Source organism: Callithrix jacchus, chromosome 19 (assembly GCF_049354715.1).
Source record: "Callithrix jacchus isolate 240 chromosome 19, calJac240_pri, whole genome shotgun sequence".
NCBI lineage: Eukaryota > Metazoa > Chordata > Mammalia > Primates > Cebidae > Callithrix > Callithrix jacchus.
Window position 1 is genome coordinate 16,458,913 of NC_133520.1, and position 25,109 is coordinate 16,484,021.

The following is a 25,109-nucleotide window of genomic DNA, read 5'->3' on the forward strand; positions in this document are numbered from 1 at the left end:
TGGCCGTCTCCTGGAACATGTGTGTTTCTCAGGGGTATACTTAGGAGTGGGATTGCTAAGTCTAGACAGTGCTCCTCCCTGCTCTGGTTGCCAACATATGCTGCTGCTCCCTTACTCCCTCCCCTGAATAGTCCAAGGGGCAAGAGTTCTGTTCTTGCTTTGTCTATGGATCTTCCGGAGTTGGTGGGGTAAGTTTATAAAAAGGATGGGGAGATGGTGGACTATAGTCCTGGGAACCAAAGCCAGAAAGAGGCTGAGGAAAGCTGGAGCACTCATCTGGGCTCTGCTGAGCCTGAGTGTGAGGTGGGGCTCACCTTGACTGGCTCCTGGGGTCTCAGGCTGCAGCACAGTTGACATCACAGAATCCATTGTGAGGTCGCTGCTGGGCTGCGATACAAAAATTCAGCCAACAAGCCATTCTCAGATGTATGGTTCTTTATTTAAACGGCAGAAAAGAGTGCTGGACACTCCCATGAGCTCTGGACCACTTTGCAGCTTCCAGCTCGGGGTCCTATTTAATGGGCTTCAAAGGTCCTGTCCATAATGTCAGATGTCATAGAACCAACCATCTCCAGCTCCTGGCCACCCTCTGCTGTCTTGGTGCTGGTTACCATGGTGCTCCTCTCCACTGTCTTAGCCATGATGTCCACATCTCTGCCATGTGGTGCACCCACTGCTTTTGTAGTAAGGTTGGCTCTGACGTTCCTCAGGAAAGAGCTGATCCTGTCGAGTCTCTTGCCGGAACCGGAACTGGTGGTCGATAAGCTCCTCCCGGATTTGTGAGAGGTCCTGGACTCCTTCAAGATGGGCGTGTGGCTAGCGCCTTTATGCGAGCCGCTCCCTGGGGTGTCATGGATTTTCTTCTTTTTGTCATCTTTACTGGCTCTGTGGCTGGATGTGGACCTGCTGGAGGACTTTCGGGCAATCTTGTCCCCCCTTGTCTTGTGGCAGCTTTCGCCTGTCCTGCGGTGATGGGAACTCCTTCTGAGAGCCCCGTCCTTTTCCCTTCTCTCCTTTCTTTCCCTCTTCTCCCTGCGGGCTTCAGCTCTGGCCTGGGTTCGCTCCATTCCATGCTGTCCACTCAGATTGCTCTTGCTCTGCTGGGTGGAGAGGGGAGGTCCTGCTGCTGCATCCGTGTCTGTTTCTGCAGCAGTTCTGCTGGTCGGTTCTACTCCTGCGATGGCCAGAGTCACGCTGCCCTCTGGGGAAAGCCTTGTGGATGCGCTGGAAACGCACTCTAAGGACTTGCCTGCCCCTGCCACAGCCACCTCCGTGCTCTTTGGAGCCATGATGGCAATTCCTGCAAGGGCCATGTTGCTTTTGTTTCTTCCTGCACCTATGGTGGCCGCCCCGGCGATGGCTGTGCTCACCTGTCCAGGGGCAGACTTGGCTGCTGCCACACTCAAGGCACCTGCTATGCTGCCTGTTGCTGCCCCTGCATCTGCCCCTACTGCTGCTGCCTCTTTAGTCACCCCTGTTGCTGGCTCCTCAGCAAGCTCTGTAGATGTTTTAGGGGTAGATACATTGAGATTGTCAGTGGGTTTGTGAAAGTCATGTTGGAGTCTCTCCCCTCCATCATAAGCAGCAGAGGTGGCCCCACATACCTCAGTGACCATGTGGAGGCTCCGGATGCTGACCTGGTCCTGATCCCCCTTTCCTTGAAGATCCACGGCTCCCGGACTCGTCCTCTCTTCCTCAAACACAGGCATGCACATCACGGCTTCAGCTGGAATGGCACAGGTACCGCTGTTACTCTCCATGGGTGGCCGCAAGAGGTAAATTAGATTTTCCCAATAGGCAAACAGGTCATCCCGTGTGTCGAGAGCGGGACACAGTTGCAGATAGCAAGATCTGCCAGTGGCAAACTTCAGGCGCAGCTGTTGTTTCTCATGGTCGTGAACAGAGATCCTTACAAACTTCAAGGGGAGGAGCCTAGTGAGCTCTAAGGTCTTTGCTGCCTTGTGTTTTTTTCTCTTGGTGGCCTTGCCATGTCCAGCATACTCTTCGCAGCCAGTGGCCGGTCGCGCCAACAGCATGACGTCTGGGAATGGGAGGATGGGGCTGGTACGCGCAATGCCCATGGTCACCATACGGACACGGTTGTGCACATCAATCACTTCTCCCCTTTTGGTGATCTGGATAAAGTCGCTCTCAAATATCGGTGCATATTTGAATATATCATACTCTCCCTTGTACAGTTGTTGCTGCAGTTTCCCCATGGCGGTGTTGAACATGCTCATGCCAGAGCCACTCTGGGCTGTATAATATGGCAGCAGAGCATCACTTATCATGGCTGTCTCAGCACGAGGGCAGCGCTGGGGAGGCAGGTCTCTGTGTCTTCCTTGGCCTTGGTGGCAGAGGAGGAACCAGTGATGCCCCTGGAACATAAAGATGGCTCTGCAGCTGGTCTCTCAATCCCACCCCACCCCACAGGCCCCTGCCATTGCCTCAGAGCCTCCCAGAGGCTGGTGTGGGGGTGGGAGCACGATGATTGCTATGCAGGACACTGGAGGATACCTGGACTCCCGACTCTTCCAAGATGTAGAGATGCAGGGTGGGCTCCTGAGAAATTTTCTTCTGAGTCTAACCCCCTCACCGCCACCTCTGATTTTTTTTTTAACGACAATTTGTAGACTCTCCCTGAGTCTCCAAACTGTAGTCCTAGTGACAGGAAGTGACCACCCTCTCTGCTTAAACCCCCTTTGCAGCCATATTTATCTTCTGCTTCCCTTTGTGACCTGTCGCTGTCACATACCCCTTTGTTCTCATCCCCCAGGCCAGGGCTTCCAGCCTCTCACTAATACTCCATTGCCCTCATAGAGGACAGCCTGTCCTCTATGAGAACAAGATACTTGGGTGGGTGCCAAAATAAAAATTTTTCAAATGAGAAAATGCTATGTGGTTGCTTCCCTTCCTCATCCCTAATTCAAAAGATTCAGCAACTACATGGGGTCAATAGGAACGCAAGATGATGGGATACATTTGAACCATTTGAGTACATGGTTTAATTTTTTTTTTTTTTTTGAGACGGAATCTCACTCTGTCTCCAGGCTGCAGTGCAGTGGTGCAATCTCAGCTCACTGCAGTCTCCACCCGCCGTGTTCAAGCAATTCTCTTGCCTCAGTCTCCAAAGCAGCTGGGACTATAGGTCTGCACCACCACACCCAGCTAATTTGTGTATTTTTTTTTAAGTAGAGACAGGGTTTCACCATGTTGGCCAGGATGGTCTCCATCTCCTAACCTCGTGATCTGCCCACTTTGGCCTCCCAAAGTGCTTGGATTACAGGCATGAGCCACTGCCCAGGACTGGTTTAATTTTCTTTTTTTAACCTAGTATTGGCAGTCTTGGTTCTCAGCCCACTCTTCCATAAAATCTCAGTTCATGCTGAGGATAGAAATCTTTAGTAATAACCTTTAATACTAACATGAGATTGCCTCTCCTAGGCGGCATACTATGTATCAAACTCCATTCCAGTTTGATACTATTGCAACTCTTCTCATCTTACAGGTAAAACTGAAGTTGTGTAACTTACCTACATTTGTAGAACTCCTAAGCAGTGGAGGCATTATTTGAATCAGGTCTTGCTACTTTTAAAGTCTTCCTTCTGAACCACTACAGAGCTTACAAAAAAGCTTGGGGAAGCCAAATAGTTGCATAATTAATTCTGTCTCTGTGTGTGTGTGTGTGTGTGTGTGTGTGTGTGTGTGTGTTACTGAGAATCCAGGACAACCACTTCAGGAAGGGGATTAAATTATTCAGGGGGCCACCTCTGTTCCTCCCCTCCATCAGGCTTGTACCAATATCCTGTGTTGGGGAGCCCAGATATTCTCTCAAAGCACCTAGTGTTTACCCCCCACCCTTCTTATCCCCTACCCTGTGAAATTCGGGGAGAAAAGGGTAGGATGGAAGATGTGAGCTTACATTCCAGGAGCCTATCAAAGGCCCTCCTCTACTAACCTCTCTACCATGCAGAAGTAGTTTGGAAGCCATTTTCACCAATGGGGAACAGGTGCCGCTATACCTCCTGCCTTGCCATACCCACAGAGCTAGCCCAGGAATAAGTAATTTCCAAGCTGTTACCTGAAGCTCCTGCTTCCACCTCTCTCTTCTCCCAATTTAATGTTAGGCCCGAAATCCTACCTTAGAGATTCAGTCCTTGAAGATAAAGGCTAGCTCTTTCTTACACACACACACCTGTCCATCCACTGATGAAGGGATAAACAAAATGTAGAGTATCCATACAACAGAATACTATTCAGCCATAAAGAGAAATAAGGTACTATTACATAATACGACAGGCTGACACTTGAAAACATTATGCTAAGTGAAAGAAGCCAGCCATATTGTGTGAAAGGCCACATATTGTATGCTTGTATTTACATGAAAGCCAGCATAGGCAAGTCTATAGAAACAGGAGACAGATTAGTGGCTGCCAGAGGCTGGAAGGAGGGGGAATGAGAAGTGACTCCTTAATGGATTCAGGATTTCCTTTGGGGACAATGAAAAGGTTCTGGAACTAGATAGTAGTGGTTATACAGCACTGTGAATGTACTAATGTCACTGAATTGTATACTTCAAAATAGTTACAATGGCAAATTTTATGTATATTTTACCACACACACACACACACACACACAAATGTATATACTCTTGTTTGAAGCCATTGTGGTTGAAAAAAATAATAGGCTTCAACTTTGGAAAGATCCATTGTGAGACCTTGAGCAAGCTAGTGAGCTCTCCACGCCCTCACCTGTAAAACTGGGATGGAAGTTGTTGAGGATTGAATGGGATAACACATGTAAAGTGTTTAGCGTATTGTCCTACTCAGTAAATGTTTCTGTCAGCATTAGTCCTCAACAGTCCTTTTAACCTCAGTGTACATTCCTTCCTGAAAGCTGTGTTTGTTGAGACCTTTGAAAGCTTCCGGAGTCAGAGCCACCACAAGAACACAGGATGCTCAGTAGGCAAATGTGACCTCCTTTCAGGTGGATTCTAATTGGAAACACGTTCACTCCAGAGAGAAACAGTACATGAAGCCAACCAGAGGGTATGGAACACAGAAGAGAGGAGAAAGCTTGATATGGGTTGGAGTGTTGAGGGTTTATTCAAAGCCCATGGGAGAAATTAGGATACAAATGGAAAATAGTATTTTAGTTAACAGAAGGTGGAAAGATTCAATTCCAGAACCCATCCTGGGCCAGAACCCTTTAAAAGCTCTTGACTCTGAAACAGGTGTCAGGAAGCTCTCAGGGAAAGGCAAGGGGGCAGGAGGAAGGCAAGAGAGGGGAGAGAGGGTGGCTTTCCACACCCTGGTAGTGTGACATCACCACCACCAGCAGGAGAGAGCTCGGTGCAAAGGCACTGTCAAACGGGGTGCTTGATATTGGTGGTGGTGCCATCTAAGCTGATTCCTTCAGATCCCCCACCTTCCCTCTCCTTTAAATGTGAAACAAAAAAACGAAATGACTTAATAAATGCGTAGTCATCCTTTTAAAAATTAAAGTATCAAAACATAAACTTGGCTACATAAAACAAAACTATTTTTAATGCATTTGTGATAGAACTTCATTTACACTTACCATACCCATCAAGTTTTCTGGCTGTAACCACCACCCACCCCCAACTTCCTTCCTCCCTCATCCATTGTTGTCCTTGACAGCTTACAAATTGTCTTGAGTTTCATAATGGCTGGTGGCTGTTGCCTCTACCCATAACTAGAAGGTAAATGCAAGGGATGTTTTCCCCTCCACCAAGATAAGGGACATAGATTATCTCCTGAAAGAAGAGGTGAATGGTATTAACACCAGATGGCTCTTGACAGATTAGGAAAGACCCCTGCTGTGCAATTAAAAGCGTAAAATGAGGACATCTGTGTCACAAGTGATCATTTAAAGAAACCATACATGAGGTCAAAGAAGTAGGCACGAAATTCATGAATGAATCTGACATTTGAAGAAGGCAGTGTCTCTGAAGAATGGCACCCGTGGCGAGTGGCCAGTTTTTATGTCTAGCCTGTGACTTATAGAGAAGCACAAAGAGCAAGGGGGCCTGGCTCTCACAGGCCTCAAGAATCACATGCCCTGGAAATTCCAGGAATTTCAGCGGAATACCTTTCTTTGAATTATCACACCCATGCTGTCTAAAGTTACTCTCTTTCTTCCTCTGGTCCCCCTTCCCATTCTTTTCTGATATATATTTCCGACAATGAGACACACATTTAGAAATGATAACAGATGTAACGCAAGTGAGTGAGTGAGGAGTTCTGTGGCAGAAAGTTAGGGGTCAAAGTTCAAGCTGAACAACAGGTGTAGATTTTAGGTGTTTGTACATTCAGAGAAAATATAGTTAAGCTATCTAGCAAATCAGATTTTATATCAAAATTCTAAACACCAAACTGTGAATCTAAAGGATATATTTGGTACCTTGTTTCAGGGTTTGTCAATGAGAAATGGAGCATAAGGTACCCGGGACTGAGGAACAGGACTGGAAATCAACTGTTCCATCTAGTGGTGCCCCAAAGAGCAAAGGATGACATCCAGAGAAATTGAAAGCCAGACACCCCTATAATAGAGAGGGCAGGGCAGGAATCACTGGATCTGACAACCAATAAGATTTAAATGAACAGAAACCAGCACAACACACGTTTACCATGTCTTGGTTCCAATATTTATTATTCTGACAGGGTAGGAATACTAGGATAAATAAGTAATATTTTCTCTTACAGAAAATTGTAAATGATACTATTGAGTACAATTAAACACTCTGAGAATTTCACAGAAACATCAGAATTTTAACAGACAGTAGCCGCATCCTTGTGGCCAGTGTGAGTGACTTCTCACAGCTGCAAATGCCCTGGGCCAGATTTCTTAAAACAGCTACATGACAAAAACAATCCTAGTGACATCCAATAATGCTAACGCCTGGGCACCACCTAGGCTCCACGAACTGTGGTTTTCAAACATGTCTCCACCAACTGGTTTTCAACCACATCTCCACCAACTGTGGTTTTCAACCACAAGGAAAGGAAAATGGAATATTCTTTGGCTCTTCCAGCCTAGACACAACTCATAAGTCACTGAGTGGAGAGTCCTAACCCTTTGGAAGTTGAACTTTCTGCTTTCTTCCTGTGACATTGGAACTGAGTTTGCAACAGAGGAACTGCCATCATGCCGCCCATGGATTTTGTGTTGACAATGGGAGAATTCTGTTCTTCAGAGGCGGACAGGCTCCTCCGGCCACCTGAACGTTTTGAGATACTGCACATGGTGACAGCCCTGCCCCCCCCCCCACAAACTCTTAGAAACCAGATCTGAGAAAAAGCATATAAAAGTCACAGCAGTGTGTGACACAAACATCAAAAGAGCACATTGCCTAGTTTTCTTGCACAGAATTTCTGGACATAATAGCATATTTGCTAGAAAGCACAACCCTGGCCACCGCACAACTTCACTAAATGCTGTTCTCACTCCACATCCCCTACGAGTGATCATGGTAGCCATGATGAAGGAGATGGCCCCATACCTCCCACCCAAGGTACAGACACTTCTGCATGAATCCTAATGGTGGGCATCCTGGTTTTTTGTAGAATCCAGATGAAAGGCGGGCAGGACACTAGCTGGGGGCCATCTGGAACATAAGAATGGCCAGTGTGTTAAGGCCTGAATCCTGGAGTTGAGGCAAAAATGCACTTGCCCTGGTCCAAGACTCACTCTGGGGCAGAATGGAAAGGCCCCGCTGAGTCACCACAGGCCCTCCAGCCTTGATGGTTATCTGCTGCTGGGATTCTAGAGGTGCACAGGAAGTCAGCTCTCCAATGGCTTCAGGGTTTTGGGTATAAAAGGAGGATTCAATGAGGACTCCCCAATCGCCCCCATACCCAGCTGCTTAGCTCTGCAATGTTCCTTCTTTTATCTGTTGGATAAAGAGGTTTCTCTCATCTTCTGGAGTCCTCCCATTCTGAGCCCGGACAATACACGTGGGCCGATGAAGGTTGAGCATATATATCAAATGCTGCTTCTCATTCTTGAGCTCCTCAATCTGAGCCTTCAGCTCAGCATTCACACTCTCCAGCTTCTCCGACTCCTGGGGGACAAGCAACAGAGGCATCAAGAAAGGAGCCGAGGGTCAGTGAGAAGGGGGCGGCCTGGGGTACTGCCTGGATGTGGGGTGTACTTGGGACACCTTGGGGCTCATCAAGTTGGGAGAGGGAAATAGGAGATGGGAGAGCAGCACTAGGTTTAGGAAAATGTCGACCCTGGAGAAGTCTTTGACCATGGAGGCTCCTTCAGAGAAGCCCTGGAAGTGCCACAGAGGTGGCCTGTGAGTCTATTAGTACTGAAGCTGCAGAGGAACCAACAGTTCAGATACCTCGTTTGCATGAGTCAACAGCCCATGTGCAGGTCTGCTGGACCCAAAAGGGCCTTGGGAGACAGAGAGAAATCCAGACTCATGGTGGCTTAGTCAATTCTGAGTCACAGATCTCAATGAGAAGCTCACCTCCCCAGAAAAAGTATATATGACAACACACAAAATTCCTCATTTTCACTGACCCTCCTGAAGGAATCAACAGAACCTTTGGGGACCTGTGGGATCTGGGTTAAGACTGCCCTGGCCTGTCCACATTTGGAGGAGGGACACAGCCACTGAAAAGACTGCTGGGCACCACTGCCCACCCACAAAGGCCATTCCCCCTAGTGTCTCTCAAGGCTGGCCGGCTGAAGGCAGCAGGGGCTCAGCTTGCTGGATAAGCCAAGGAGAATGGCTGTAGAGTTAGGAACTAGACAAGAATGCAAAGCAAGTGTAGCCACTGCTTGTGGATTAAGGAAATAACTTGTTTGAAGGGATTAATTAAAGGCTTTTCACAGTGAGCCAAATGAGAGCTGGCAGCTTCCTTTTCTCAGAAAAACAGTCAAGTGAAGCCTCTTTAACTGGGCTGGCATGTCCTACAGCCTGGAAGCTGCTGGACATGTATGAACCAGCCAAGGCTGCTGGGAGTTGGGCATCAGATGAATTCACACACCTGCTTTCATCCATCTACAGTCACATCCACTGTGTTAACTGCTTTGCCACCTCCTCATTCTGCAACTGGCATTTCTGCTACCAGCTACAGGCCCTTCTTGGGAAAATATGACCAGGTAGGGAGTTTTCTAACTCCGCTTCTGATAGCAACATGAGGCTGGTAGGAAAAGGCGCGAGCGGCGATGGGGAAGGCTAGACGGCACTCACTTTCTGCAGGCATTCTGTCTTCTCCTTTTTCTTGTTTCGGCACTTGGCAGCTGCAATCTTATTTCTTTCTCGTCTCCTCTTTTTCCTTTCATCTTCTTCAGGGGCTACCTATAAGATCCAAAAGGTGCACATTTAAAGGGCAGTTAAGAAATGCCACCAACCTCAAATACACTACCTCTTACCGCCAGTGAAAACTGGAAGACGGGCAGTCCTAGCACTAAAGAACCCCCAAAAAATAAAGCTCTAGACTTTTGTGTGAAATCCCTACACACACACACATGCACGCAGGCACACATGCACGCACACACGCACGTACACATACACACACACACACACATATACACACATGAATGAACAACAAAAAGTTAAAATTATTCTGGCAATATATTAAAAGTTGGCCAATTTTTAAAATGCATTTGGATTTTGAGTTGAGGATGATATGCAAGTTGATAACTATTGGTACTCACTGTAATCATTTAAAGCTGAAACAGATTCTGTTTGGTAAATATGTCCTTTCTTTGACAATCAGGATTATCACCTAGCCACCCTCTCCCAGCCTCTTTTTGATTCAAGACCCAAGGGCAAACCCATTCACCTCTGTCTTCCCCTGGAGCATCATAGCACCAGCTTCCCAAATCTGGGAGAAGCCCATGATGCTCCTGCAGAAGACACCTAAGCCCATTCCAAACAGAGCGGCATTAATCAACCCATGCTGGGGTGCCACCTGCAAGTGGTGAACTAGAACCATCTTTTGGGTCAGTTCCGCTACTTTTTGCCTAGTGGCTGTAATCATGCCAGTTAACTAAGCTTGAAACACCTCCACTTGCCACCATGAGGGAAAGGCCAACAAAATGGTGGAACCTCAGCTCTGACATCTGTAAGCCACTAAGGCATTGCCAGAAGCTGCCTCCCAGACTTCTCACCATGTTGATTATTCCAGGGGTCTTCAGCAAAGTTGTCAAGTGTGGAACAGTGCAAGTATGTGAGAGGGAAGTGAACCTGGAGCAACCCCTGGTCCCAAGGCTGTGATCATTGCTACAGGGAAGGGTGAGGCTGGCTGCCTGGTCCTTGCTCTACTGTCTGGGTGCTTGGGTCCTAGTAGTGATAAAAATGGGGACCACCACACTCTGTGCTTCTTCAGAACAATGGGACACAGAAGGTGACCTCATTCTGACTCACGGCTTTAAGTGCCATCTATATGCCAATAATTTCTAACTCTATTCTCTCTAGCCCAGACTCTCCTCTGAACTCCAGACCCACATATTCAACTGCCTGCTTGACATCTCCACAAGGGTTCAGAACAGGACAGACCTCCCGGCTGCCACCACCCTATTCCCTACAGTTCCGAATCTCGGCAGCAAATGGACGCTCCATTCTTACAGCTGTGCTGGCAGAGAACTCGGAGTCACCCTTAAGTCTTCCCTTTCTCTCACAACCCACATCCAATCTATCAGCAAATCAGCTTTACCTTCAAGTCAGATCCAACGCCCAGCACTTCTCCGCACCTGCGCTGCTCCCTCCTGCCACAGGCCCCTCCATTCACGTGGATTCCTACCATAGCCTCCTATCTGTGCACTCAGTTTTTGTTTTACCTCTACTGCCCATTTTGAACATGACAGCCAAGGTGATCATATAAAAATATATGTCAAGGCTGGGCAGGGTGGCTCATGCCTATAATCCCAGCACTTTGAGAGGCTGAGATGGGCGGATCACCTGAGATCAGGAGATCGAGAACAGCCTGGCCAACATGGAGAAACCCCATCTCTACTAAAAAAAACACAAAAAATAGCCAGGCGTGGTGGCGGGCACCTATAATCCCAGCTACTCAGGAGGCCGAAGCATAAGAATTGCTTGAACATGGGAGGCAGAGGTTGCAGTGAGCCAAGATCATGCCACTGTACTCCAGCCTGGGTAACAGAGTAAGACTCTCTCTCTCTCTCAAAAAAAAATCTATATCTATGCATATGTCAAATCTTGTTGCTTCTCTGCCCAAAAATCCTGTGGTTTCCCATGTCACTCTCAGCACAGGGTTGCATCTATGCTATAATAGTCCGTAAGACCCAATATGACCAGCCCCTATTTATCTCCCGCCCCTATACTCTGCCCCACTGCACAGCCCACCAGGCACCAATACTCTCACCTCAGTGCCCTTAATTTCTTTTACCAGATACCCACAAGGCTTCTTCCCTCTCCTCTTTCTTTCTTCCTTTCCTTTTGACCTCTGCTCGAAAGTCACCATCAGTGAACCTTCCCTGACTTCCTAATTTAAAACAGCAACCCCAACTGGGTACAATGGCTCATACCTATAATCCCAGTGTTTGGGAGGCTGAAGCAGGAGGATCACTTGAACCCAGGAGGCTGAGGCTGCAGTGAGCCATGATCACAATTGGGTGATCATGGCTCACTGCAGCCACAGCCTCCTGGGCTCAAGCGGTCCTCCCACCTCAGCCTCCCAAGTAGATGAGATGACAGGCATGCACCACCATGCCCAGCTAATATTTTTATAGCGATTGGGTCTCTTTGTGTTGCTCAGGCTGGTCTCAAACTCCTGGACTCAAGTGATAATCCCACCCTGGCCTCCCAAAATGCTGGGATTACAGGCGTGACCCACCACACCCGGCCTGAAAATGTTTTAAATCCAGCAAGCCCACCCCTACCTGTTCTCTCTGCCCCGCTCCCTACTTTTTTCTCCTTTGCACCCATCTCTTACATATTATATTTACATATGTGATGTATTGCCTGTCTCCTCCCAGTGGAAGGTAAGCTCCCTGAGGGCAGTGGTTTTGTTTGTTTCACTCTCAACATCTGCCCTCTGCCTAGAACACGCCTAACCCACAGTGCCTGTGAGAGAAACGAGTGCTGAAAGAACAAACACCTGTGGTAGAACCCACCTCAGCTTTCGTGACGGACACCCCGAGGGGTCTATCGCTGACAGTGACTGACTCCAGTGCAGAGGACATCCGGTGGCAGAGGTGCTTGTTCTGGATGGCAAACCTCAGCTCTTCCTTGACAAAGGGTGTCAGGTTAGCAAAATCTTCAAACACCAGTGACCCAGGAGGGGACAGGCAGGGGACGATGGCAGAAGCACTCACTTCTGAGGCAGAGACCTGGCCTGGGTGTTGAAGCATCATTTTGCTGAAAGACACATTGAAACCCAAACTGTTTCAGGGGCTCTAGCACATGGGATCAAGTCCGCCTCCTCAACCAGACCTCCAACACCAGAGCCCCACCCTCAGAAAAAAGTCCCAGAAGCCCTTAGGTTTCTGTTTTGTTTTCATTTCATGCCATCCTCATCTTGAGTAAAAGAGATTCTTAAAATCCACACGGCTCAGTGGTGTGAACAAAATACCTATTTGACGTTTCTAAGGGTTGATGTTTCAGGCTACTCTGGACTCACAGGAGCTATGAGTTTTGGCTGGTGTGCCTATGTGCAAATGTGGCCTCAAACAGTCCTGAAAGAGGAAGAACTTTTTAAAAAATCAATGAGGCCATTCTGCAACCTCATGTTCAGCCTCTTTTGCAAAGAGGCTTGACATCAAGCTGAAAATATCAGTGAGTGGAAGTAAAAGCAAAATGTTAGGAATCCTTGAATTTAGCAAATACATTGCTGAAGCTTCTCCCCCAGAAGCTGGACCCAAGCAATGGGAATAAGAAAGGTAACTATAGCCAGGTGCGTCTCTCCACCCCAGACTTTGGCAGGGCATGGGGAGACGGATTCTTAAGGTTAAGGTTAGTGAAGCAAAAGGCCTTAAAGAAAAGTGAGGTGCTTTTCTTTAGCACCTTTAGCTCACTTTAGCACCTTTTAGATATGGGTATTGTGGGGGAGTTGTTCGGGCTTGTGGTGTAGGGATGGACTTAGGCAGGGTGTGGGGCAGGGAGCCTGGGACTGGCTCTGGCACTGAGGAGCAGTGACTTGAGCTGGTCACTTCAGCTCTCTAGGACCCAGTCTGTGCCTGGTAAATGACCGAGAGCTCCTCAATGCAAGGACTGAGTCTCCACCATTGCTTTACCCAGAACCTGACCCAGCGCCTGCCTCGCAATGCCTCACTGGCCGATTGAATAAATGAAATGGGGATGGGGTCATCAAATCACATGGCCCCCATGGTCCAAGGTCCCATCTCCCTCTATTATTCTATAGCTCAGTGAGCCCAAAAGGATGACAAAAGAAAAATAAAGGGTAGAAAGAGTGACAGTTTCATAGCCCCAATTTGGAAGAGTGACAGTTCTATAGCCCCAGTTTGGAAGAGTCCCCCAGAAGTCTTGGCCTGCTGTGTACTCCCTCCAGCGGTGGCCATTCCCCCTCCCCCCTGCAGGTGGTTTCCAAGGAGCAATGAGTATAGGGATGAGTGTAGGATGAGTGTGATCTGGCCATTCTTCTCAACCAGGGATCTGTGGTCTTTAGCCCAGTCCAGACAGAGAGGAAGCCCTCTGACAAGTCTTGACATTTAAGGAGTACCTTCTTCAGACCAAAACCCTTATGGACACTATCTCACTTAATCCTCATGAGAACCCAGTGAGTTAGGACCTAGCCCCATTTTATAGATGAGATGACTGAGGTTTAGACAAACTAAGTCATTTGCCCAAAGTCACAGAATTAATGTGGGGCAGCATCAGGATTTGGAATTAAGTTAGTTTGACTCCAGAACTCATGCCCTTAATTTATACATTGCAAAAATGAACAAATATTATTCAACATTACAAAAACAAATAAGTATTATGTTACATTGCACAAATAAAAAACCTGAGCAAATTTTGCGGGGGCAGGGCTTGGGGTTGGTCGGAGGCCTGGAAATGAAGTGATGCCGGGGAGGCTAAGTAAAGATTCCTGGAGAAAACCTGAACTCAGTTTAGTGAACTGCTAATCTTTTTTTTTTTTTTTTTGAGATGGAGTTTCGCTCTTGTTACCCAGGCTGGAGTGCAATGGGGCGATCTCAGCTCACCGCAACCTCTGCCTCCTGGGTTCAGGCAATTCTCCTGCCTCAGCCTCCTGAGTAGCTGGGATTACAGGCATGTGCCACCATGCCCAGCTAATTTTTTGTATTTTTAGTAAAGATGGGGTTTCATCATGTTGACCTGGATGGTCTCGATCTCTTGACCTCGTGATCCACCCGCCTTGGCCTCCCAAAGTGCATGAACTGCTAATCTTTATGTCAGGGTACCTACCCAGGCTGCTTGCTACCTGCGTTCTGGGAGGGTGAATAAGTGGGTCTCTTATTCACAAAATTTCCAGACCAGGGTCAGAAGATGAAGATTTGAAGCCCACTTACTCTGTTATGTGTTATCATTATACCTCCCAGTGGCTTTTTCTTCTCTGTTAAAGAAGGCTTATAACAATCCCTATTTTTCCGCAATATCCTATGAGGAATTGAGAAACTAATACATGAGTATGCCCTGGAAAACGTTCTTCAGCCAGGAGTTCCATGATTACCAGGCCTCCCAGAGATCTCTCCAGCCCAGGGCTGGCTCTCTGACAGAGGCTCTGTGGGGTCCAGGTGGGAGGGCGGCTGGTTACCCTCTTTGATCTCAAAGGCTTCTGAATAGAACACCCTGCCTCAAACTCCCCCTGGAGATCTAACATACACTAATGGAGGCAAGAATTCCAGGCCAGTGGATGCTGCTCTTGACTAGTCAAAGAAACCCAGGCTGCGTATATAATTCTTTTCCTAAAGCCCTGTGTCATGAGTCAGAACTGAAGTTCTTCTCTCAATTTAATCCTATAATCTTAGGATGCTGGGAGGATACTTGTAGCTGTCAGGTGGTAAACTCTGAGAAACTAGCCTTCTAAAGCCAGAGGCTTAAGATCCTCCCATGCATTCATATTTCCCTTCCCTTTCCAACTTTATTAAAAACCCAGTGATTCAGGGATGGCATTCAGAGCTACCACTGGGCTGGTCTTTGTTGGGAGGCCTGGATGGCTCTCCTCTACTTGGGTACTTTGAATTCCACTGCAGCAGAGTGTAGTTATATTTTGCCACCCAACTAAGTTTAATGAGCTCTCAGGGCTTGGGGTCTGCTGTTTGTGACTCCAATCCCCAGCCCTTCTTATTTGTAGTCAGCAGTCCCAATGAAAGAAGCTAAAGAATGTCAGTGGTATGGAATGCTTTTATGAAAAGCATTGGGTGGGCTTACTTGGGTAAATAAATGGTTGTAAAAATGTTAAAAGCCTTTCAGAAAATAAAACAGATGTATCTGTAGAGATCTGGGTTTTCTCGGCACTAGGCTAAAGCTTAACTTACTGGGATACTTTCTAGTTACTCGTGTACTCAGTCTCTTGAGGTATGATTCAGCCTAGACTCAGGCTGTGTCCCCACAAGGAAATGAAGTTAAATCTTCAGACAATTTTTTCAGAAAGTTGAGATCCTCAAACATCCTGGTCGTTGAAAAAGTTGTTTGGGGGCCTCAGATCAGAGTTCACTTTCTATGCTGATCATATAATTGTACAGACTTGCTACCAAGAACTTGCATTTTGTTTCTGCTTGATGATTTCCAGTCATCAGAAATCATGTTGTATCATTGGTAGTTTCATCATTTTCAAAAAAGTGAAACTTTACTCATGTATTTCTTTAACTGGAAATTCAGCTTCCAGATTTTTATTTCCTGGTAGCCACAGCTACATTGAATTTTCACCTCTTTCCACTAAGCATTGCTCACTAACCATCTTATGTTATTAGGACGCCAATACTGGCCTTTCACTAACTTTTCATATCTTGATCTTCCTCCCAGACCTCTTAAAGATTGTAGGTGCAAAGCCGAGCTTCAAGGGCCAGAGACGATGTTTCCAAGCCTATCAGTGCCACTCACAAACTGAGCACCCACCAACAAATCACTTAGTCCTTCTGGGCCTCTCAATCTCTTGTCTATAATATGACACCAAAATGCCTGCCCCAAAGGGCTGTTGAGAAGGATATATGAGATTTACATACACACTGGGTAGTCATTATTACTGTGACTCCATCTTCTCCCTTTCAGGAGAAACTCATTCTGTTGTTATCAATTCAATTAAGCCCTGTTAGGGAGGAATTAACTGGAACCTTCCAGAAATTCAGGTCAGCTAGAGCCTTGTTTGTACTGATTGACCCCAGGTTCTTGACAGACCAGGTAGATTCCACCCCACTATTTGCTGACACCAGCATTTCTCCATTAACATATTTGAAAGAGAACCAACTTTCACACATAAGCCATTTATCCTCTGGAAAGCTTCTGCGACCTCATGGCTATGTCCTTCCTCCTCCTCTGGCTGGGTAACACTAGAAGCCACCAACCCTGTCCCATGCCCAGCCAATTTTAAAAAGGAAGGAATCATGAACTCTCTCCAACGGAAATCATACAACATTCAATATTAGAATCATCTAGGTCAGCTTCTTATTTTGTAATGAGTATGTTGGCCCAGGGAGGTAAAAATGACTTGCCTAAGGTCATGAAGCTGCTGACCACCCACCCACTGCTCATTTCACTCCATCACCAATAGGGATCCATTGCCTCAAGGGATCAACGAACTGGGCAACCAGAGAACAGAGCCGTTAGCCAGGCAGATGAGGGGTCAAGAGTCCTGGCACCTGGTACCAACCACAGAGGAGACTGACAGGACTGAGACAGGGAGGGGCTATAGCAGAAATGGGCCATGGAGAGAAAGGAATTCGATAATGGCTAAAGGGCAGGGAGGGAGAGAGAAAGAAGGTGATGGGTGCTGTATCTTATCCACACTGTGGGCGTGGAGTGCTGCCTGCTTTTCTGCCCCTGAAACCATTCAGACAGTAAGTGCAATCCCCACCACACCCCATCTTTGTCCAGGATATCCTCAAAGCAGAAGCCTGGATGTTATAGCATTATTCTACAACCAATGCTAAGTGCAAAGCAACGAGGACAGTTAATACCAATCCTTTGCCTTCACTTCAAGTTGCAGAGACAAAAACTTCAAACAGGAGATATGACTGTCATCTACACCAAAAGGGGTACATTGAGAGAACGTCCAGATTTTCTGGCTCTCCTTTTTTTTTCTGGCGTCATCAAGGATTTAGTAACAATTTTATGTGTAAAGAAAGCATATGTGTCCTATGCAATGAAATCAGGGAAAAGAAAATGTTTAGGAGGAAAGGAAGTAGATGAGAGACGAAAATGAGGGTGGGGGAGCAGAGAAGGAGAACGGATCCAGTGGAAAGAAAGCTGGGAGGGAAGAGATGCTCCGCAGAAAAGTCCCCTTTCCCCCACTGTGTGGACACTGGTGAATGACATGAGATAGAGACCCACCCCATTCAAGTCCCCTCACTGGCTCCTTTTCTTTCCACCACTCTGAAAGATTTTCCAGATCTGAAAATCTCCAGACAGAAAGGACCTTAGCAGTCAGTTATCTGACTACATTCGGTCCTCCAACACGCAGAGTGGGCCGGCACTGCCCATATGCCTTTACTTCCCGGCTGGACATACTGAGGCTCAACGACATCGACTGCAGTGCAAGCGCTCAGAACCCTGGCACTAGACCGCAAAGTCTTTGTCTCAAATATCTCCACAACTGGCTCCACACCCTCGCTTCCCCTCCACGGTGTGTCTCCATGGATGCAAAGCCAAGAAATCCGAGGACCCGCCGAAGGAGAAGCCAGAGTGAGAGTCCCAGGTATGCAGGAGTCCCGGCTCGGGATCCAGACCCCAGCCGGCGCCGGATCTTCCACCCTGGGACAGCGCGGCACCAGCGCTCGCCACTTCCAAACTTATCCCGCTTTTTCTCGGGGCAGCCTTCGCGGTCCTGCAGCCAGCGCTCCGGGGTGCCCAGGGCGACCCCCAGCGGCCGCGCCCACGACACCGCCCACCTGCCCGCCCCCTTCCCCATTCATTCCTCTCGGAGCGTGGGCCAGCGCTCCCGCGAGCCTCCGGCCTTCGCTCCTTCTGCGGACCCCGGGAAGGATCGACTCCGGCAGTCCCGGGTCTCGAAGCGAGGGATGCAGCGGGACGGCGAGCCGGACTGCCTCGGACACCCCTGCGCACCCACCCACCCACCTCACGCCCTCTCCCAGCCGGGCAAGCCAGCTCCTTCGGCGGAGAAGGGGCACTGGAGGCTGGCGGCAGAGCGGACGCCAGACCGCCGTCACCAGGAACCTTTCGCTCCCCAAGTCAAAAGAGAAAGTTAGTTCTTTCGCTTTGCGAGAAACTTTCCGAAGAGCCGAGGAGCAGCCGTGGCTTACAAGAAGTTCAAGCCAGAGTTATTTCCAAACCCGAGGTTGGGGGCGCGGGTCGGGGGTGAGTCTGGGGTCGGCGGACTGGTTACTTAGAGGCGCGCGAAGGGAACGAAGGCGAGCCACCCTCATCACGCTCAGTCCCTCGGCTTCCAGCGCTCACCTCCAGGCTCCGCTCGGGGCGGCCAGGGTCCGGAGGACGGGCAGGGTCGGGACGGGGTAGGGCTGGCTGTTGGTCCGGCTGGCGGGCGAGCACCAAGGACTCACGACCGGCGCGCGGGCTGGCGGGTGCGCTCGGGCGGCGGCGAGGGGAGAGCGCTGTGCAGTGCGCGCCTGGCTGCGTGCGACTGTGGCTTTGAGCTCGTTGCATCACCCCTTTTATAGCTCTCTGGCCGGCGGCGCGGTCGATTACTCCGGGTTGCCAGTCCCAGGCTGACGTAATGCTATTAATAGCTTCCCGGGAGAACCGGCCGAACCGAGCAGAGGAAGGCGAGGTGGGGGAGGGGTCAAGGCGGGGCGAAAGGCGGGTGCGGGGGGGGGCACTGGTGATGCAAGTTCGGGGTGGAGCCAGCCGAGGCGCGTTCCCCCAGCCTCGCTCACTGAGACGCTCACCCTCCCGCCCTCTCTCTCCATATCAGGACTGGAGCGGCCCGGGATAGCCGCCAGATGTGCGTACTCGCTGCTGCGTGTTCCAGGCATGACCAATGGTGCCCAAGCCAGCCGCATGACTCCACCGCGCTGGCATCTCTCCCTGCGCTAGGTTGAGGAGCAGGGGGGCGGGGAAGGTGGGGAGGCGGATCCCGGCCCCAGCCCAGACTAGGTGAGGCTGGGAAGCGGGCACGACCTTTCTCTAAAATGCGTGGTCATTTTCTGGAGCTTCAGAAAAATACCCCCTCCCCCACTGGCCTCCTACTTCTCTAGCAGGGGGCGGAGTAGGGCAAAAGCGTTAGTCCGGTGTGGAGAAGGTGTCCAAAGTCACCCTTCGGTGTATACACGCCGTTACCCGCCGGGTGTGACCTCCGCGTTGGGGACCGCGAGAAGCCGGCGGGTTAACACAAAAGCGGAGGGCAGCGCTCGGCTGTCACCGTGCGCCCGAGCCCGCAGCCCCTGACACTCCACAAGGGCACACATGCGGGACGGCTCCGGGCTCCGAGGCTAGGGCGAGTGGTGGGACCGTAACGGTTCGATTTTTTTTTTTTAAATAATCACAAAGCGTTTGAAATTGACAAGAATGTCTCAGTAAAACCCGCAAGAGGGTGAAAAGATAAGAGTCCCAGAGGAGACAGAGGCAACCTCTTGGGAGGGTAGGAGGGGGCTGAAGCCCGAGGCCAAGAGGAGGGGGAAAGAGAAGATGCTTTGGTGTCGGTGAACCTGCCCAGGCCTGGGGGTCGCCCCCTCTCTCAGGCAATATTTAGGGAAAACCCGTCTTCAACTTTTCACGTGCTCTTCTGCGTTCAGAGCCGATTGGGCTGGGACCGGACGGCCGGGAATGGGGACCCACTGACCACAGGCGGAACCCGCAGCAGAAATCCCCTCTGCCCTCAAGCCAGGGTGGCGGGAAAGGCGGGGCCCCATTGCCCGAGATTCGGTCTGAGACCTCAGCAGCACTGGGTTTGAACCTTAAGAACTATTTCCTGGTTCCTATTTCCCGACCCCAACAATTTCTGCTCAGAGAGCAGCAGAACCAGGAACCTTCTTGACTGCCCGAGGATGACTATTTGTGGACACAAGTGTGTCCCGGGACTTTCGCACCTGCCTGGGAGGGAGACCTGCGCGGCCGCAGGGTGTGGGGGCACAGCCAAGGGCAGAAACACCTGCTCATTTCCACCTGCCTCTGGGAGACAGGCGGCCGAAGATCATAGTTTAGTAATTTGAGGTAGAAACTAAACGTGTCTAGAGCCCGGGTCTCACTTGAGGTCCCCAATTCCTCGCCCCGGGGTTCCTCGCCGCCAAGCCAGACCTCACTCAGAGCACCCCCTTCCCCACGGGCCTGGGACCACGCGGAGAGCTGCCTCGGAAATCTTTGCGCCCCGGCGGGCCCGGGACCCCTGGGGTTCCACGCGGGATCATTGGAGATCCTGCTCTGGACCTGACCCGATTTCCAGCGGCGTCGCGCGGGAAGTGCAGGGCGGGTGTTTTTGCTTTACTTTTCGCCCTGGTAACGGCTCTCCCGGCCCCACCCTCCGCTCCCACGCCCTCACCCCCGCGCTCCGCGCTGCACACCTCCACAATCCGCCCTCCCGCTGGAGTGCGCTCAGGTAAACCTCGGGCGTGCCAGAGCAACCCCGGGGAACGCCGGGCGGGAGTAGATGGAGGAGTGTTTGTGCATTTGAATTAAGTTATTTGGAATCTCTACTTAGCTATTTTATCTACTTATAGACTGCCCTGGAATAAATAGCACCATTATAAAGTGAAGCAAGGAGAGGAGGGAGAACACGTGAAGCTTTTTACTCTTTTTCGGCAGTGAAACAGAAATTTTTGACCAGTTTACAGTTTGAACTGTGATTCCATTAATGCACCCAAGCCAGATCTGTGGAGATCTGGTCCTGTCCTTAAGGGGAAATTCAACTTAGGGCGTCAAGTAAACAAACAAATAGACTGGCCCCCACAAAACAATTGCAAGGGAAGGGTAATTGGGGCAGGGGAAGCCCCCCGCACCGCTCCCTGGTCAGGTTATTTTTATTACCACTGTGCCTCCAGTTCCTTTTATCAATCTTGCTTCATTCTAATTACTCTGAGTTTGGACTCTCCAAGTCACACCTGGTTAGAAATGCCGTCAGTTGTTCACAGAAGACTGATCCTGACATTCTAAACCCTAAAAGTGATACGAATCTTGACAGAGAACTAAGTCCACCCCCACTTGAATGAAGCTCTTAGCCAAGGAAAACAAAAAGTCCTCCTGCCTGCCTCCCTCCTCTCAGCCCCTGGGAGAACCCCGTGATATGTCTGCTGAATTAAGGGACTGGAAAAGAACAGAGCAAGGCAGAGCCCCTGAGGTCTTTGCCACAGGAGAGTGATCAACATCTGAGTCCTTTGCATCCTCATTTTACCCTGACTTAAGTTAATGCCACCAATGTCCAGTGTGCCCACTCTCAGCACACACACAGGCAGTGCTACGCAGAGGAAGGGACAAAAAAGCTTTCCACACTAAAACATTTGACACAAGCCAAAGAATGGCTCTCCCGCCTTAGAAGGAAGCCCTGGCTAGGGTGATTTCAGGGGTTAATCCTCAATGAAAGGGCGTGAAGCAGAGACTTGAAGATTGCTGAGGTTTTATGCTGGTGAACTGCCTGGGGAATCCACATTCAGATCGGCTTTGGTATGTTTTGCTGAGTGAGATAAGAACTGGAGACTTCATGCTGGGACATGAGCAAAAGGAAGGAAAAAAAATTAAAAAGGGAGGGGAAGGAACTAGGCAACTAAAAACAGCCCACTCGTGGCAACCAAATCTAAACATAAAAACATTACAGGGAGCCAAATGCAAAAAAATGAAAACAAAAAAATTCAAGATATTTAAAGGTTCTAGCAGTTTCTTAGTTCAGTACACAGTCTCTTCCCACATTCCTCTGCCCCATTACTCTGTTCTCCAAACCCTAAGACTGTTGGTGCCCAGAACTCTAGAAACACAAGATAAAATCCAGCAGAGAGGCAGCCCTGTCTGCCGGGCTCAGCCTACGTCTTCACCTTGGAATGGGAGTGGGGTCGATTTTCTTATGCTTTATTCAGCTTCTGAAGCCCATTCTTTCTGCAAAGTCAGTTTGAATGTGGGGATTGCTAGTTTAATAGTGTCCAAAAGAGGCATTGTCAGGAAACAGGGGCAGCATCACCCAGTAGTCACCGAAGTGTGGAAGGTACTTGGATTCTGGATTCAGCACTTAGATGCTGTGTCACCTTAAGTAAGTCATTTTCTCAAAAATGGCACTAACAACGCCTAATGCCTAAGGTTGTCGTGACATTTCTCTGAGGATCAGGCACCTAGTCAGCCCTCAGTGGTGGTATCATAAATTATGAACCAGGAAGAGCTCTCTGAGGTACCCCTGACTCTCTCCAGGAGCTCAATCAGTCCCCCTTGTCAGTTGCAAATAGTGGATGAAGTCAAGCGATATCCAGAAATGACAATGTGGGAATGAGAGCCCAGGCAGACAATGAGAACGGTCCTCATTCTCCATCACAGCAACTGCACCACATACCTGGGGCTTTCCTCAATGCTGTGTGGCCCTGCCAAGTATCCTAGGCTGGGAACCTGGGATTTGGGTTCCGGCATGGTTCTGCCTTTGGTATTCTTGAGCAAGGCACTCCCCCTTTCTAAGGCTCCCAACTTTTCTGACGTGAAGAACCTTGGGCTGAGCTCTGACAGTCCTGAATGGAGACCCTCTGCCAAAGCCACCCAGTGAGCCTCTGGCAACTTCCCCTAAGAGAGATGGGGAGAGAGAAGACATCATCGGCAAGGCACTGAATAGCACAAGGACAGACCCATTTCTGCAACCTTTCTTCCCCTCCAAAATCTAGAATTAAGAAATGTTGCTTTGGGAGGCCGAGGTGGGTAGATCATGAGGTCAAGAGATCGAGACCATCCTGGTCAACATGGTGAAACCCCGTCTCTACTAAAAATACAAAAATTAGCTGGGCATGGTGGCGCGTGCCTGTAATCCCAGCTACTCAGGAGGCTGAGGCAGGAGAATTGCCTGAACCCAGGAGGCGGAGGTTGTGGTGAGCTGAGATTGCGCCATTGCACTCCAGCCTGGGTAACAAGAGCGAAACTCCGTCTCAAAAAAAAAAAAAAAAAAGAAATGTTGTCCAACTTGAATCTCAAACACAGCCTGTCCTTCTCCCACCTCCAATATTTCCAAGAGTTTTCACCCCTATGGACTAGGTGCTTTGTGAGAGAGGGACGTGGCAGAGCACCCCAGGCATGGATTGCTTCTTTAGGGACTTCTAGTGTGTAGTCCATCATCGACAGCCATAGACCTCTACCTTGGTCCAGTGGGCCAAAACCCAGGTAGCAGATATTCCCATTTGAGAGATTGAATCCTGGAGACCCCAGAATCCAAGATGGAGTCGCGGAAATCGGGATTAGCAGGACTCAGGAGACTCGGGATTCATCCACAGGTTTACTTTCAGTCAACTGAGTGAGTATACAAGTCATAACCACAATGTCTCGGTTTCCCAGTCTACAAAACGGAACTACTTAGCATTAACTCCTCCTAGATTGTTGTAAGAATCAAATGAGATCGTAGATGTGAAAGTGATTTGAAAATAATTAAAAGATTCATAATTCTAAAGATTTCTTTGGGGAAAATTTTACTATAATTTTTTTGTCATTATGAAAATTTGGGAAACAGACAATAGAAAAATATTGCCCACAATCTCAACACTACTAGCATTATGGTGTATTTCCCTTCAATCTTTTTTTTATGTATATTATTTTAAAATATAGTTATGATTTTAGATTGCATGCACCTTTGAAATTTGCTCTTTTGCTTATTACCTTCAAATGGTATGTGGTCTTTCTTCTTAAAAATATGTGTTATTAAAAATATAGCATATATACAAATGATTACATAGAACACACACACACACACACATTTTAATAATAAAACACATTGGGAACCCACTCAAGTTAAGAAGTAGACCTCTTTGCCTCCCAGAAGTAACCACTATCCTGATTCTTATTACCATAACTTGCCAGTGGGTGTTATATGATTTACTTAATCATTTCCCTACTTTTAGCATTTAGAGTGTTGCTAATATTTTGCTTGAATGCTATGCAAATTTAAATCTTTGCATAAGGGAAGGGGCATCAAATACCATCATTGCTCAGGATGCTTAAATGGCGTTGAAGAATGAGTCTTGATGTCTTCCTTCAGAATGCTACACAGGGCTTATATATGGTGGAAGATGGAAGGACCCCCAAAGATTGTAATTACCTGTGCGTTTTCCTTTTTGTCTAACATCCAAACAAAAGACCCTACAGGCGCATTTTCCCGTGGAGCATCTCCTTTAATCCCCACCCCTCTCTACTTTCCCATCCTCCTTTATTTTCTCTTCATCCACCTTGGAACAGAAAATGCAGTCTGCAGCGTGGGCTAGTGGTACAGAGGTAGAACAGCCGGGCTGTGCCTCTCCCTGTGCCTTCAGGCAAAATGCTCACTGTAGCTCAGGCAGCTCTGGAATCTCTATGCCAGTTTGGTGACGTGAGTGGCTACCACGTATCTGGTCGCCTCCGTCTCTCCTGAGCAGGTGCAGATGTTCAGCAGTGATTCTCAGAACTAAAAAGCACCATAGCCAAAAGGACCCTAGAAGTATTCACTTCCGTCTTTCTCAAACTGGACATGAGCACACACGGTGTACCAGGGCCACGAGATAAACAGAGGGGATCTTAATGGAGTGTCTGCCTTAAATAAAAAATCCTGCTGGGTTTGGTGGCTCGCGTCTGTAATCCCAGCACTTTGGGAGTCTGAGGTGAGGAGATCACAAGTTCAGGAGTTTGAGACCAGCCTGGCCAACAAGGTGAATGAAACCCCATCTCTACTAAAAATACAAAAATTAGCTGGGCGTGGTGGTGCATGCCTATAATCCCAGCTGCTCAGGAAGCTGAGGCAGGAGAATCACTTGAACCTGGGGGGCAGAGGTTGCGGTGAGCTGAGATCATTCCACTGCACTCCAGCCTGGGTGACAGAGCGAGACTCCAAATCAAAAAAAGAAATAAAAAATCA

At 48.8% G+C, this 25,109-nt stretch overlaps 3 protein-coding genes across 4 annotated transcripts in view; 1 reads left to right on the forward strand and 2 right to left on the reverse strand.

Annotated features, from left to right (window-relative positions):
- LOC118149439 (uncharacterized) overlaps window positions 1-18,438 on the forward strand; it is a 35,761-nt gene extending 17,323 nt beyond the window's left edge. The window contains exon 2 of the mRNA XM_078356406.1: window positions 10,457-18,438. Coding sequence (XP_078212532.1) covers window positions 17,776-18,348 — 573 coding nt within the window. The 5' untranslated portion in view covers window positions 10,457-17,775 and the 3' untranslated portion in view covers window positions 18,349-18,438. The remainder of the gene's footprint in view (window positions 1-10,456) is intronic.
- On the reverse strand, window positions 418-2,689 carry GARIN4 (golgi associated RAB2 interactor family member 4). Its single transcript, XM_035280585.3, has 2 exons — window positions 2,518-2,689; window positions 418-2,378 (listed from the first exon to the last, which is right to left on the reverse strand). Exon 2 carries the CDS (start codon window positions 2,289-2,291, stop codon window positions 516-518), a length of 1,776 nt encoding a protein of 591 aa, XP_035136476.3. The 5' UTR covers window positions 2,292-2,378; window positions 2,518-2,689; the 3' UTR covers window positions 418-515.
- ATF3 (activating transcription factor 3) overlaps window positions 6,645-25,109 on the reverse strand; it is a 55,855-nt gene continuing 37,390 nt past the window's right edge. Inside the window, exons 1-4 of one of the 2 annotated variants that reach the window (XM_017966565.4) lie at window positions 18,557-18,744; window positions 12,118-12,361; window positions 9,227-9,334; window positions 6,645-8,083 (exon numbers count right to left, since the gene is read on the reverse strand). In XM_017966565.4, coding sequence (XP_017822054.2) covers window positions 7,886-8,083; window positions 9,227-9,334; window positions 12,118-12,357 — 546 coding nt within the window. In that variant the 5' untranslated portion in view covers window positions 12,358-12,361; window positions 18,557-18,744 and the 3' untranslated portion in view covers window positions 6,645-7,885. Of the gene's footprint in view, window positions 8,084-9,226; window positions 9,335-12,117; window positions 12,362-18,556; window positions 18,745-25,109 lie in introns of those variants that run through there. The other variant, XM_035280587.3, reaches the window with a different exon arrangement.